The sequence below is a fragment of the Panthera uncia genome, chromosome F2, assembly GCF_023721935.1.
Source record: "Panthera uncia isolate 11264 chromosome F2, Puncia_PCG_1.0, whole genome shotgun sequence".
NCBI classification, from domain to species: domain Eukaryota; kingdom Metazoa; phylum Chordata; class Mammalia; order Carnivora; family Felidae; genus Panthera; species Panthera uncia.
This window is the reverse complement of record NC_064812.1, coordinates 59,016,825-59,032,929: the sequence shown is the minus strand read 5'-3', so window position 1 is coordinate 59,032,929 and position 16,105 is coordinate 59,016,825. Positions and strand designations below refer to the sequence as shown.

General features: G+C 39.3%; 1 protein-coding gene across 1 annotated transcript in view; it reads left to right on the top strand.

Moving 5' to 3' along the window:
* LY96 (lymphocyte antigen 96) overlaps positions 1-15,368 on the top strand; it is a 29,556-nt gene extending 14,188 nt beyond the window's left edge. Inside the window, exons 3-5 of the mRNA XM_049633251.1 lie at positions 2,849-2,977; positions 11,728-11,780; positions 12,766-15,368. Of these exons, the coding sequence (XP_049489208.1) occupies positions 2,849-2,977; positions 11,728-11,780; positions 12,766-12,864 (281 nt within the window). The 3' untranslated portion in view covers positions 12,865-15,368. The remainder of the gene's footprint in view (positions 1-2,848; positions 2,978-11,727; positions 11,781-12,765) is intronic.
* Positions 15,369-16,105: the final 737 nt, after the last annotated feature.

Genomic DNA, 16,105 nt, shown 5'->3' with positions numbered 1-16,105 from the left:
TATTCACCTGTGAAGCCATCTGGTCCTAGACTTTTGTTGTTGGGAGTTTTTTGATTACTGATTCAATTTAATTGCTGATAATTGGTCTGTTCAAATTTTCTGTTTCTCTCTGATTCAGCTTTGGAAGGTTGTATGTTTCTAAGAATTTATCCATCCCTCTAGGTTGTCTAATTTGTTGGCATATAATTTTTCATAATATTCTCTTATAATCCTTTGCATTTCTATGGTGTTGGTTGTTATTTCTCCTCTTCCATTTCCAAGTTTATTTATTTGAGTCCCTCCTCTTTTTTTTTTTTAATTGTCTGACTAAAGTTTATCAATTTTGTAAACTTTTCAAAGAATCAATTCCTGGTTTCATTGATTACTTAGTCATATTTTTTATAATGCTTTACAATTATGACCTGAGTTTTCCTAGAATGTATTAGAATGTCTGTGTAAAGTTTGGGGCCATATTCATAGAAATCAACCTTATTTTTATGGGCCTATAGCTACTTCAATTCAATAAAATTTATAATAACTTGAACCAAAAATAGGTTAGGGATGGAAATTATTTATTTTGAGGCTTTATAGCTTTTCTGGTGAATTATTTATATGCTATTAACTGATTAGTAAAAAAATAAAGCTGGACTTTAAGCCTCCTTCAAAGTTATATCTGAAAGTTCTTGGAGTTGTCTTAGCTGAACTCAAAAACAGTTCTCTTTGTTATACATGTTTCTTGTTTCACTCTGATACCCACATTGGTATCCCTGGCCTACTGATTCATACAAGTAGTACCTCACTTTGACCATTGTTCATGTGTCCAACATGACCACAGTGATGTCCAAGGGCAAAAAGCTTCTCAAGATGTAAACTGCTGAGATGTCAAAGCAGCACTTCCTTTCTTGGAGTCACTGAAGACTGGCATCATGCTGTGTTCCATGCAGAAATTAAAAAAGTTTCATTGTCCTGCATCACCACTGGTAGCACTGCAGTACTGCCATATACCCATGTCTCAAGGAATTCCCTGTGAAGACACCTCTTCAACTTCTACACACATCCCTGCTTTTGGAGTGGTGCCAGACACAGTTCATGGAGTGGACCATAGAACCACTGTTTGGAACAGACCCTATGATGTTCTTTTCCACAGTTTACCCTACAAGTAGAGAAGTGGAGACAAATTAGGAAGTTGGTGGTACTTTAGGCTCAGAGTGATGAGGGCCTGCATTAAGAGACTGCCGATGGGGATAAAAAGTGGACTAGTGAGATTTACTGGAGTTGGGGATTCTAGTGCCTATATGGTGGTGAAGGTGAGGAAATCAATTTTTGGATCTGTTGGGTGAGATAACGGACAACACTTGAAGACAGATATTGAATGCATATGTGGGACAGGTGTTTAGAAGAAAAGTTGAAACTAAAGATGATGATTTGGGAATTATCACCTTATGTGGTACTTAAAGCCAAGGAGAGTGTGCAAAGCGAAAATTGAGAGCTGAGGATACAGCCCTAAGAAAGAGAAGTCAATGAGGAGAAGGAGTCAGAGAGGTTGGAAGACAACTGGGAGAGAATGGTAGCACCAATGCCAAAGGAAGGAGTTTTGAGGAAGGAGCTGGCATTTCTGTTAAGCACACCAAGTTCAGGTTAAAGATGGAAAAATTTTCTTTTGATTATGGCTACAATGAGTCATGGTGACTTTATTAGGAAAATATTTTCAATGAGGTAGTGGTTATAATAAGTTTTTTAAAAGTAATCTTTACATCCAACATGGGCCTTGACCTTATCACCCTGAAATCAAGAGTCACATATTCTACTGATTGAGCCAGCCAGGAGCCCACAATAATTGTTTTTATCATAAAAAAAGATTGTACATATTTTCTAGTTGGGCTAACTGAATAACTTAGAAGAGGTGAGCAAAATGCAGTGTTTACTGGAATTTTCCGTGTTAAATGGTAAAAGGGAAACCATGAAAGAATAATAAGATAACTCATACATACAATTTCTAATCAAAAGGTTCAGTTTTATTCTCCAAGAAGTCTTTCATCAAAACTCCTAAGGGGTGCCTGGGTGGCTCAGTTTGTTAAGAGTCCAACTCTTTTCTTTCTTTCTTTTTTTTTTTTTTTTGAGAGAGAAAGAGAGTGTGAATGGGGAGGGGCAGAGAGAGAGAAGGAGAGAGAGGATGCCAAGCAGGCTCTCCACTGTCAGTGCAGACCCCAACGCGGGGCTCGAACTCAGGAAACCATGAGATCATCACCTGAGCCAAAGTCAAGAGTCAGATGCTCAACTGACTGAGCCACCCAGAAGCCCCTCCAACTCTTAATTTTGGTTCAGGTCATGATCTCAAGTTTCATGAGATTGAACCCCACATCAGGTTTTGCACTGACAGCATGGAGACTGCTTGGGATTCTCTCTCTCCTTCTTTCTCTGCTGCTCCCCCACACATGCTTTCTCTCTCTAAATAACATTAAAAAAAAACTCCTAAAATATGGGAATGAGTTGATTATCCTCATTTCCTTTCCTTTCCCTTTCCTTTTTCTTGAACTTCCTAGCAGAACTGGAACTAGAACTGGAAATTTTACATACCCACCTGATAGTTTTCTCAAACACATAGGTTCCTCTATTTTTAGGACTAGTGCACATAATTTTCACTGTGAAATATTCTGTTGGATTACAGTCTATTAATTACCCTCTCTGAGCTTCAGTGTTCTCATCTGTAACCCAAGGATAACAATACCCACGTAGCAAGTTGTTGTGATTACATGAAATAATGTAGGAAAAGTAAAAGACATATTTTAAGTGTACAACACATGTTAATTATTATTTATAAAAGAATCTATTATTTGAGGGACTAATGAGATTTGTTTTTCTTTTTAAGGAAGAGATATTAAAAAGTTATATTTCAATCTCTATTTATCCATAAACTCCATGGATTTGCCAGTGCGCAAAGAAGTTATTTGCCGGGGATCTGATGATGTTTATTCTTTTTGCAGAGCTCTGAAGGGAGGTAAGCATTCGATTCACATTACTTTCAGAATCGAACATAATAGTTTGTGAGAATGTTCTGAATGTTAAATGCACTGAAAATGTGAAATTCCTTTTCTAATCATTTTTTTTATCCAAAGATTTTTACTTTAGCAGCTTAAACAACATTTTGTAATTATGCTACTGAATTATTATTAAGATGGTACTTATTTGAGTCTGTTAAAAGGTATACTAAAATTTTTACCTTGTTCAGATTAATATTGTACATTTATCCTTGGTTATGGATCCCTTTTTCTAAACATTACACTTACTATTTTTTATAGAAACTCACTAAACCACAGCCAAGGGAACAGGCTTGGTGGAATCAGCAGGGAAAGAAAAAAAAGTACTTTTTAAGAATTTTATTAAAAAAAAGAAAAGAAACTCACTCGATTTTTTTTTTTTACAGTGGTTTCCTCAATATCTTCCCCTGCTTTTTTCTGCCCTGATAATATTCACAGAATTAGAAAATTTCAGAGTTCAGGACCTTAAAGGTCACTTACTATAAATCAAGTAATTTTTAGACTAGTATTTTAAATAGTTTAAATGTTTATAAATATTATACTGTCACATTACCAAAAAATTGGAAAGTGTAAAAAAAAGTCAGAGAATCTTATTTCCAAAGACATTTTGGAGTATTTCCTTCTGAGTTTTCAATGTATGTACATTGTTTATGTACTTATAAGTATGCTACACCATAATCATTTCTTTTTCTTTTTTTTTAATTTAAAGATTTTATTTTTATTATTTTTATTTTTTTTAATTAAAAAATTTTTTTTAACGTTTATTTATTTTTGAGACAGAGAGAGACAAAGCATGAATGGGGGAGGGTCAGAGAGAGGGAGACACAGAGTCTGAAACTAGCTCCAGGCTCTGAGCTGTCAGCACAGATCCCGACGCAGGGCTCGAACTTACGGACCGAGAGATCATGACCTGAGCCGAAGTCAGCCGCTTAACCGACTGAGCCACCCAGGCGCCCCTAAAGATTTTATTTTTAAGTAATTTTTATACCCAATGTGGGGCTTGAACTTACAACCCAAAGATCAAGAGTTGCATGCTCTACTGACTGAGCCAGGCAGGCACCCCAATAATTTTCTTTTTATTTATTTTTTGTTTGAGAGAGAGAGACGGGGGAGAGAGAGAGAGGGTCAGAGGGAGAAAGAACCTCGAGCAGGCTCCATGCTCAGCACTCATCACAGAGCCTGATGCAGGGCTCTATCCCACAACCCTGGGATCATGACTTGAGCCAAAAGCAAGAGTCAGACGCTTAACCAACTGACCCACCTAGGCGCCCCAATAATTTTCTTTTTAAAAATTAATGTATTTAATTTTTTGACTAGATAATTCATGTGGTTCAAAAATTGAAGTATAAACATTACATAGTGAAACATCTCCCTTAGTGGGTATGCTTTGATTTATTTAACCATTCTCCTATTGGACAATTAATTACTTTCCTTCTGACATTTTTACTATTATAAATAATATTGTAATAGATATATCTTTGTATATAATTTTTCTCATATTTTAGATTTGAATATGTTTGCAGGGGTTACATATAACTGCCAGGGAAATATCCAAGCTTAATTGGGTTGACTGTATTTGTGGTTTTGTTTACATAAGGCCAAATCGCTTTTCTAAAGGAATCTACCCTTTTATACATTATGTCACCATCAATATGTATGTATTTTAATCTCTGTAGTTTAATCTTAGCTCTTGTTGATAGTGGGCATTATCATTTTTAAAAAAAGAAGTTTTAAAACAACTATTAGGTTTAAAAAAAACCCAATTGTTTTATTAACATTTAAAAATTGCTATTGCAGTTGCATATTTTCTTATATAATTAATTACCATTAACTTGTACCCTCTCTTGTTTAAAAAAAAAAAGAGGTAGTTTACATGAATATATTAAATTTAGCAACATAGCATAAATTAGATATAGATGGGACAAAAACTGGAAAACAATGGCTGGGAATGAATGGAATGAGAGTAGCATAAAAATTCATAATAGGCTTATACCGGCTCTAACATCGACATCAATTTGATCTTGTGTTTCCTAGCATTCACTAAGAAAATTGCTTCTAAGTACATTAGTTTTTTTGCTATGCAAGTGAAACTTCAAGATACGTCTTCCAGTTGACCATCTCTCCACAGCTCTGACTTGTCTGCCACCCCCAAACCATATGCAAATAATGGAGTTGGCATTGCTTATATGTCTGGGCTCAGAGTTGGAAAGATCTGAGGCTCTGTCCCAGCTTTTCCATCTACCAGCAATGTGAGCTTGTGTGTGTGATTTAGCCTCTATCAGCCTTATTTTCCACACCTGTAAAATGGGGATCGTGAAACCTATTGTACATGGTTTTAAGGCTATAATTAGAAAATGTATATAAAAAGGTTAGTGCAGTACTTAGAATAAGAATTCAAGAATTATAGTTGTCGAATAATAGATATTGGTATGGGTATTAGGAGTCGTTTTGTTCCTGATTTTACAGTCCTGTCATTTTTACAAGTGAGGGAACTGATGCCTGCAGTGGTTCAGGAACGTGTCCTTCACCATTTGGAGAGCTAGTAACAGAGTAGCCTCATGACTCTTAAGGCCCAGTCTTCCAGTGTACCATGCTTTCTCTTGGGAAAAAAACAAAAAACAAACAAAAACCCTTTTGGCAGATTACTTTTTTTTAAAGCAACTGTTTCACAATCCCACCTAATCTCTGATAGATTATGTTGACATTTTATCTGAGTTTTCAAAGTTTCACTTTCTTGAGATCTAAAATGTGTCAGACTCAACCCAGTCTGCTGGCTTTTCCTTCCCTCCTGCATTTCCTTCCACAAACATCTGTTGAACCTAATTTGAGCAAGTCATGATTTAGGCTCCAGCGATCCAAAGTTGAATGATAGTGTCCTTCCTCAGAAGGTCCCTCTTTCTGGGAAAGACAGTCCTGGACAAAAATTAAAATAAAATGTCATAAATGCTGATAGAATTATATGCTCCTAGTTTAACTAGATAGTTACCAATTTACTATGACAGAAATCAGATAAGGTTTCAGAGAGTATTTTAGTAAAGTCTTGAATCTGAGAACATCAGAGAGGAGGAGGAAGGACATTCCTTGGAGAAGAAACAGCATATGCAAACACATATAACCCTGAAAGAATATGCTTTATTTGGAGAGTAGTTTTTTGTAGCTGGAGCAGAATGTGCTGTAGGGAATTGCTGGAGATGAGCCTAGGAAAGGGGACAGGAGCGAGCATGTAAGTCATGCACAAGATATTGGCTTGCATCTTGTCGTCAGTGGGTAGGGATGACCCACTGAGATTTTCAGTTTTGCAGATAACTAGTGTCCATATGGAAGGAGGCGGGGGTTGGCTGAGGTAGGAAGCTGGGACGGAAGGAAGTGTAGCCAGGAGGCTATGTGAGAGACCACAAGGGCTGAACAAAGATGGCGGCCTGGGAGCAAAGGGGAGGTGAAGAAAGAGGGCATATTTGGAGACAGAACTGGCAGGACATTCTGACTGATTTGATGTGGCAGGCAAAGTTTAGGTAAAATCAAGGGCTGGTGGAGGGCCAGTGACTGGGATTAGTGGAAGTGCCATTATCTGAAATGATGTGTGCAGAAGGGGCAGATTTTTAAAGAGAAAGCAATGAGTTCTGGTTTAGGCATATTGAGCTCAAGGTAATTTTGGAACATTTAAGTAAACATGTCCATCTGGTAGCTGAGTATATGGGCTCAGAGCTCAGGACATTCTGATTTAAGAAGCATTGATGCTATCAAGACCCTTGAAAATTTGGGAATCAAATTAGTAAGTACCATACATATCTACTTTTAAAATAGTTTTCCTTTTGGTATTTGTTACAAAAGTCATATATTTTTAGGATATGATATTTAGAAAATATAGGCAAGCAAAAATAAAATGAAAATTACCCACAGTATTACCACATCTTACACACACACACACACACACACACACACCCTTGTTTCTTTTTAAAAACACATTTGGAAATAAATAAGTGGCTATTTCAAAGGCATCTTAAACTCAATTATCCATTAGACCTGTTTCCAGGGTTTTGCTTCAGTGGCTGTAACAAAATACCAAAAACTGGATGGCTTAGAACAACTGATATTTATTATCTGATTGTCTGGAAGCTAGAAGTCCAAAATCAAAGTATTGGCAGGGCTTTGCTCCCTCTGAGGGCGTGAGGGAAGGATCTGTTCCAGGCCTCTCTCCTAGCTTCTAAAGGCCCCAGGCGATTCCTGCCTTGTAGATGGCCATCTTCTTCCTGTGCCATTTCACAGTCTTCTCACTATGCATTTCTGTCTCTGTGTCTAAATTTCCCCTTTGTATAAGGACACAGTCATATTAGATTAGAGACCACCTCATCTTGACCATCTGCAAAGGCTCTATTTCCAAATAAGGCCATGTTCACAGGCACTCGGGGTTAGGACTTCAACATCTTTTTGAGGGACACGATTCAACTAATAAAACACCATCTGAGGCTTGGGTCCTACATTCTACATGGTGGGTAGGAAAAGTGTGCTGGACCACAAGTGAGCTGCATGGGAAGTGTAGAGAGGGGACTAAACAGGGGCTCTGTCTTCCTTTTCTCTGGCCCTGCCTTAGTTCTCTCCTGGCTTCTTGAATGTGGGCAGAAGTTTCAAGCTAACTTCCCATAAGAATAGAATGGGATCTATGAGCAAACTATGAGCTTTCTAAGAGAGACAAAACAATTGAAAAAGAAGACTACTATACAGAAGAGGTTAGTGCCCCTTCTTCCCACCCGACCTGGTAAACATTTGGGCAGTCTCCTCAGATAGAAATCTCAGAGTTACTCGATTTCTTTCTCAAATTCTCAAGTCTCATCCATCTCCTTACCTTCCTCTCTCACACAAAGTTTTCAGGATTGGCTTCACAGCCAGGGCCTCGTACTTAGAAGGGCTTCACATTTGGAGTTTAATATTCTCTGATCATAGACTTGAGATTCTTATTAATTTTATCTTTAAGTGTGTGCTTTATAAGTGAAGTCTGATGGGACAGTGGGGCATGCATGCAGTTCCCCTAGATGGGTTCTTGGCTCCCAGCTGCCCACTCCTCTGCTGGCACCCTGGACCCTGCTTGGGACCCCCTCCCAGCTACAGCCAGTGACCCCTGCTGCCCTCTGTCACTGGTGAGGGCCTGTATGCAGGGAGGGTCAGGATCAGGTGCAGGTGCCCTGCAGTGTCTGAAGTGCAATGTGGCCATGACCCACCCCACCTGGACTGGCAGGACCATGGGTGCATGGGTTTTCCAACCATCAGTGGGTTCCCTCCCCACCAACAGGTAGCTCCTGGAGGTATTACATGGAAGTTGCAAAACGCTTGAAGGTAACTCATGTGACAGTGGGCCTTTGGGAAGGAAAGAGGCCTAATTTGTCTTCTTTGCCCCAAACTGAGGCATGAGGCACCTGGCAGCACAGGGGAGAGAGGCCCCCATCAGGCAGCCCTCAGGCCCACGCTTTGCATAAGTGCCCCACTCATGGAGCAGCCCCCTGGGTGTCCCTGAGCTTCTATACTCACCTTTCACTCTGTGCTAAGAGACCATTCCCTTGGATCATTCCATGCCTGGCCATATCTTCTCTTCCTTCTTTCAAATGTCCGACGTCAAGCTTGTGCTAGTTTTCTCTGGTCAGCTTGAAGCACCTTCTGGGGATGAGCCACCAAATACAAACTGTGTAATTTCAGTGATTCTGCCTCAGAGTTAAAAGCTCTGATATTTGTATTTAAAACTGTCATTGTGCAGGGACGCCTGGGTGGCTCAGTCAGTTGGACGTCTGACTTTGGCTCAGGTCGTGATCTCATGGTCCGTGAGTTTGAGCCCTGCGTCGGGCTCTGTGCTGACATCTCAGAGCCTGGAACCTGCTTTGGATTCTGTGTCTCTCTCTGTCTCTTTGCCCCTCAGCCACTCACAGTCTCTCTTGAAAAGTAAATAAACATTAAAAAAAAACCCTGTCATTGTGCAATTTAAGATGAATGATAATTTAAAATTTTGTTTTACTTCAAATGAGATTAAATAACAAATAAAAAATATCATGGCAAGTCTAGAGAGAGACTGTAGAGGAAAAGAAAAAGCTTTATATTTCAGTACTTTTCATAGAATGTCTCTCCTGCCTTTTGAATAAGAGGCCCCCATTTTCATTTTGCACTGGGCTTTGTAAATTTTATAGCTGTTCCTGAAGCCAGGTACCCAGGGACCAGGTACTAGCAGTTGGAGATGCAGAAGTGACCAAAGCAAAGCCCCTGTCCTCATGGAGCTCATTAACTAGTAAACGAGATCATTACTAAGTCATGAAATAAGACAAAAATGAAGTAAGATTCAGTTTCTGATAAGTGCTCTCAAGGAGAGCAGCAGGCTAATGAGATAGATCATAATGGGGGAGGGCACCTGAGCTGGTGGTCATGGAAGGCACTTACCTCTTCTTCTCTTCACTACTGTCACCACCTCCTGACCTCTAACTGGTCTCCCTGACTCTTAGTGCCACCCTTAAATTCATGTGTGATATGGTCATGTGACCCACCTTTCTAAATAAAATCTGATCATTTCACACTCTTGGCTGTTCTTTCATTGCCTCCATTCTCTTAAATGTGGAACCTGAGCCCGTTTTTGCTTACTTCTTAGCACAAGATGTAGTTCTTAGCACTCCTGCTTCCCTTTTGCTTTAATAACGCTGAGCCTCTTGCAGGTGTATGCATTAGTCATACTGATTTTCACTTTCCTGCCTTTGCTCCTTTTTTTCCTGCCACCTGGAAAATCCTTCTTGTCCTTCCTTCCCATCCTTTATGACAATTCAACCCACTTCCTTCTCTTTTCTAGATTCCCTTCCCACCAGCATCTTTTGAATAACAGTCATTATCATATCAATGATAATATTAATGGCATCGTTGTTATTCACAAGATGCCATGGAAAGAGGGTCTAGAAAGGAGAAGGAATAACATTTAATGTTATAATAACTAAGATTTTACTGTCAGTAACATTTAATGAGTGCTACATTCCAAGCATTGTTGAGCACTAACATGTATTAACTCATATAGCCTTCATGATCCTCCTAAAAGGTAGGTGTTACTATCCATTGCCATTTTACTGAAGCACAGAGAAGTTAAGTGACTTGCCCAAGGCTACACTCCAAGTAAGTAGGAGAGCTGGGATTCAGATCTGGAACTATCACTCTTACCAAAATGCTATACTACCTTAATTCTTACTGCATCTTTTCATTGCATTGTATTGGAATGGCTTCTTTGCATGCCTATATCCCCAGTAGACTTTAACTGTTGCCCCTTGTCTCCTCAATCCCTGGTATATAGTAGCTTTCAATAAATACTTGTTGAACTATTACATTTGAATTGGATTGGTCTTGAATGAAAAATTAGAATATCATGAAGACATGATCACTTTACTAAGCTCAAGAAATAACATCTCAGTGTGCTAACACCCCTAATAAGGATATACCCTTGTGAGAAGTGAGATGATTCATTTTCAGAAATGCCAAATAAAAGCTGTGCTGTCTAGTTAACAGTAGGTTTACAACCTGTTGGAAATATGTACAAAGCCCTCCCCATCATACAATGGAGTCCCAAACCCTTAGACATTTCACTTCCTGGCTCTTCTCTCTTCATTTCCTGGGCTTATTTTTCACAGGCTTTGCAATGACCATGTGCCAAAGAACTGAAGTCTCTGAATTACCTCAAGGAATATACATGTGTTCCAGTCAGACTACTTTTTGGCCTTACATGGGTATAGGCAACTTCCAGGCAAGGCTGTAACCTCTGTAGTCCTCAGCCAATGAGGAATCAGGGGAGGGACTTGCATGCTAGGAGATAAATTGTCTGTTGTAACTGCCCCCAAGTGTGCCTGTCCATCAGATACCTGCTCTTTCAAGAATGTTGATTAAAGCCTCGCTTCACTGTGCTCCAAGTCTCCGTGTCCCTCCTTTGACTGGGGCAGTGGGATTATTTCTCACATACAGAAGCAAATAGATGTTTTTTTGTGAAAATAGACATAATCTGTTCATTTGCTATTAAGGATTTTCTTTGGCTAGTTAGGAGAACAAGAATGGTTATAGTTTGCATTTGACTATTTATATTACTTTAAAAGATATTTTTGGCCACTATTGCTTTTGTTAGAGATTCAAAACATTTCTACTTTTCTATCCTTACCCTGTAAATTCACTCCTTTGGTGTTTCTGAGTGGGAGAGTAGAGTATGTTTTTTCCTGCACTTCTGACTCTGTCCACAACTTCTGCAGGGCCAGGTCCATGGCTGTGCATTTCAGCAGTGACTACTTAGGCTTCTCAGTGGTGGGATTGGAAGGAGATTTGGTTTCCTGGCTGCCTCCCAACTCTCTCCTCCACCTTTATAAAGATCTATTTTACTCTGTTGAAGGAGTAGCAGTATTAAATATGCACACATGTAATTTGGGATGAAGCATATTAGCACTGGCTTATTCATTCATTCACTATTGAGACAAGTAGGCCTTAAAATTTTGTATCCCCTAAGGGATGAAATATAGGCTGATACTGAGAGATGCTTGGGGTGGCAAGGAAGCGATAGGAGACCCATAGCCAGGGTAGGAAGTTAGTTACTTCTCTACAATTCGCTTGGGACTGCTGCTGCCAGTAGCAGCATAAAAGGTACACTCCATACTATATTAAAACAAAATCACCCAATGACGACCAATATAATTTTTTGTATTTTGTATTTTGTTTGTAGAGACTGTGAATACAACAGTACACTTCTCCTTCAGGGGAATACGATTTTCTAAGGTATTGTTCAAGAGTCATTTTGTACTTTCTTAATCTTTTGCAGTAACAGATGTGTTAAGAATTTGAAACAGCCATTCACAACTTCAAAAATAGCTATTCAGCCTTAAGGTGTTTAAGATTTTGGTTTTTGCTTTTATTTAGTTTGGGGTGTTTTGCTATTTCTTCTTTCTGTAGAATATGGAAATATGGAAAAGTAACACACAAAAAAGCTCTTTTTCACTTCATTTTCTTCCTCTGACATCCATGGCTAAAAGTAATGCAAATGCTCATAATTAATATGTTGAATATCTTTGGGTAAAAGCACTGGATGACCGCCATGTATAACTCAGTAACTGCCCCCATGAATAGTAGTGATGTAATTTTAGATATTTGCATTAGATCCCTGGCAAAGAAATTTTGGATATGTTTCACTTTGGGTACCTATCTTATTTATTTATTTATTTATTTATTTATTTATTTATTTATTTATTTATTGAAAGTTTATTTTTTGAGAGAAAGCAAGTGTGAGAGGGGGAGGGGCAGAGAGAGAGAGAGAGAGAGAGAGAGAGAGTGAGAGAGACACAGAGACAGAGAACACCAAGCAGGCTCTGCACTGTCAGCCCAGAGCCTGACGCGGGGCCCAGAAGCTTAACAGACTGAGCCCTCCAGGCACCCTTGGGTGACTATTTTAAAATAGTCATTTAAAATGCATATCCTTACCTATTTTTCTAAGGATATTGTATGTTTGAAAATCTCACAGACTAGTTTCAAAAAACTGTTGAAAAAATATCCCCTTATAATATCCCTTTATAGTTGGGAAATAAATAGGTTTCTGCTCACTGGATTCAAAAGGCATACAAAATTTCATCTCATTAGGAAACTGAGATAATGATAACCAATTTAATTTAAATGGCTTCCTCCTAATAAGACAAAATTCTTATAAAAGTCTTATAAAATAGAGGCATCTAACATTTTATTTACTTGTATTTCTTATTCCTCATTTTAGGGACAATACAGATGTGTTGCAGAAGCCGTCACTGGAAATACTGAAGAAATGCTCTTTTGTCTGAATTTTACTGTCATATATGACCCTAATTTCAATTAGAATAAATGGAGTATATTTTTATTTTTCAAAAGTCTTATTGCTGACTTAAATTTTTTTCCCCACAGTGTATTAGTGTGCTAGGACTGCCATAACAAATAGCAAAGATGAGGGTCCTGAACAATTAGAAATTTGTTTTCTCACAGTTCTGGAGGCTAGAAATCAGAGATAAAAGTGTGGATGGGTTTGGTTCCTTCTAGAGCCTCTCCCTTTAGCTTGTAGATGACTGCCTTTCCTATGTCTTCACATGGTCTTCCCCCTGTGTTTGTGTCCTCATTTCTTCTTATAAGGACACCAGTCATTGGTTTAGGGCCCACCCTACTGACCTTAGTTACCTCTTTAAAGATGCTACCTACAAATCCAGTCACATTCTGAGGCACTGGGGGTTAGGGCTTTAAGCATATGAATTTTGGAGAGACAACATTCAGCCCATAACACATAGGCAGTAAAATTTTTTGAACTGGTTGACTTCTCTCCATTTCCTGCCTCTCTACTCTGGGGCAAGTTACCAGCATTGCTTCCCTGGACTACTCTGCTGCCTCCTGACTTATCTTCCTGTACTTGGTCAGGTGCCTTTGATGAAGTATTCTCCATAAGGATTGTTTCAATAATACTGTCAAAATACAGGTCCATTCATGTCACCACAATGCAAATAGAACAAAATGAAGCAAAATCAAACAAGATCCTTCCTGAGGCTTCTGGTTCCTTTTAGGATAAAGTTGGAATCTTTTGGAAAGCCTGCCAGGCCTTGCCCACCCTTTCCCTCTCTAGCCCCTGTTCCCACCACTCTCCCCTTGCTCTCTGTGTTCCAGAATGTGCCACATTTCTTCCTCTAGAACCTTCAGCCATTGTTTCCTGTCTTGACTCCACTCCTCCACTCCATTCTGCCCTCACCCTTTCACATCTGTAATGAGTGTGGATCCTTCTTGGTCAGGTACTACTTTCTCAGGGAATCATCAATAGGTAGTATGGAGTGCAACTCTTATACTTTTGATGCTGAAAAGCGGCAATCCTGAGTAAAAGATGATAGAGGAGATGATGAGAACTGATCTATGATGGATATTTTTTGAAAGCAGAGACAATGGCAAAAATACTTTTGTTGATAGGTTGGATGTAGAATATGAGACAGAGAGAGGATGTCTCCAGCCTTTTTGCTTGAACAGATAGAAGGATGGAGTTGCCATTACTTGAGATGGGAAAGTCAAGGAGGAACAGGTTTATAGGGAAAAATCAGGAAGTTGCATTTGCACATGTTGAGATATCTATTAGACATACAGGTGGAGACTTTGAAAAGGCAGGAAATATAGGAGTCTGAAGTTCAGAAGAGAGTTCTGGACTGGAGGTCAACATTTGGAAGTTGCTAACATATGGAAAGAATAAGTGTAGGTGGATAAAATAACAGATTCAAGGACAGAGCCCTGGAGTACTCTGTCATCAAGGCATTAGGGGTGAGGAGGAGGCAGCAAAAGAGGAGCATCATGGGGGTAGAGGGATCATGAGGGTAGAGGGAAAATCTGGAATGTTGGTCTATGAAAAGCCAGTTTCAACTGTTTTACTCTGCTGATAGGTTAAATAAGATGAAGACTGAGTGTTGATTTAGCAATGTGGAGGTCATTTGTGATTTGATAATGTTACCAATAGAGAGCCCTCTAAATTTAGTAGGCATCAGTTCCAATGTGCACCACTCCAATATAGAGCTCATATATTAAGCTCTCTGAGAAGCCTGGTGGAATCCCCTAAGGTAGGCAGGTCCTTACTTAGTTCAATTTCCCTCCCTCTTTAAGGGGAAGGGTTTAGGGAGGGAGCTCACAGGAAAGCTTTCTCCAAAAGCACCCTCCACAGATCTTCTCCTTAAAGATCTTCCCTTGGATTAAATGGTCTCTTGACCTTTTTATTTACTTGATGCAAATACATTTTACTACTTGTTGTAAACACTTTATATACTTTAGTTGATATCTGATAACTCATTCCACATCTCTTGAATTCTTGAGGGGCTTAAGAGTTGTGAATGGGTTACAGACATTTCCCGTTCCCTGATTTTGTTCTGGTGCATGCCACATCCCTAGCTCTAGGAAAGGATCCTGACTTTTTAGATCAGCCAGTGTGAGGTATTCCCCAGGGGATTGTTATTGGTTCATATTGGATGCATGTCTGATATTGGCTTAATCAGACTACAGTGAAGGACTAAAATGTCTTGGTTGTCTCACTGGATGAAAACAAAGAGGGATGTGGCCTCTTTTCTGCTGCCAGTCATGTGATGACTATAAGGGGAAACTGGCCTTGGGATGAAGCTGATGCTATGGACAGAAGGATGGGGATTTAGAAACAAACTGAAGGCTGCCTGGTGGCTCAGTCGGGTGAGTATCTGACTTCAGATCAGGTCATGATCTCATGGTTCTTGAGTTCAAGCCCCACATAGGGTTTGCTGCTGTCAGTGCAGAGCTTGCTTTGGATCCTCTTTGCCCTTTCCTCGCTCTCTCTCTCCCTCTCTCTCTCCTAAAAATAAACATTTAAGAACCTGAAATTTTGCAGACACTGTTGAGTCATTGAATCAACTAAGCCCAGACCTTGCCCTGTATCTGGACTTCTCTGTTACTGGTTTGGTGAATTGGAGTCAGGATTCTCTTACTTGCACTTAAAAACATTCTAGGTGATTTACAGTTACCTTGTCTACCACATCTCAGAAGTCAGGCTAATTTCCAGTTTTGGCCCTCTATTTCCTGCTGACTTTTTCCATTGCTTTTAACCCATCCTTTGCTGATGCTTATGGGGCCAACTTATCTATTAGGCACAGTGGGCACAGTACTTACATTTATAAATATATATATTTGTGCAGGATGGGACCCATGAAAGTCATAAGGTGGCCCTGGGTGCTTGGCTACTACATACTCTGTTTTTTGCTAATATTACCAGGTTGCTAGGTGAATTGATTTCTTCAATATCTATTGAATGCCTACTGTTTTTCAGGCACTATGCAAGGCCTTGAGGATACAGAGGCGCACAAAACAAGAACAGTTCTTTCCTTCACAGAGTTTTTGATCTGGTAGGAAAATCAAACAAAACAAATGATTATTGGAAAATATGATGAGGGTTAAGTATGGTGTGATGAGGTAAGAGACATCATCTATGGGATCAGAAAAGGCCCCCTAGAGGCAGTGACATTAGGGTGAGTGTTGGAGGATGAGTATGGAATTAATTAAACAAAGTACATTCCAGCTGTAGAGAAGAGCAGGTGACAAATTTA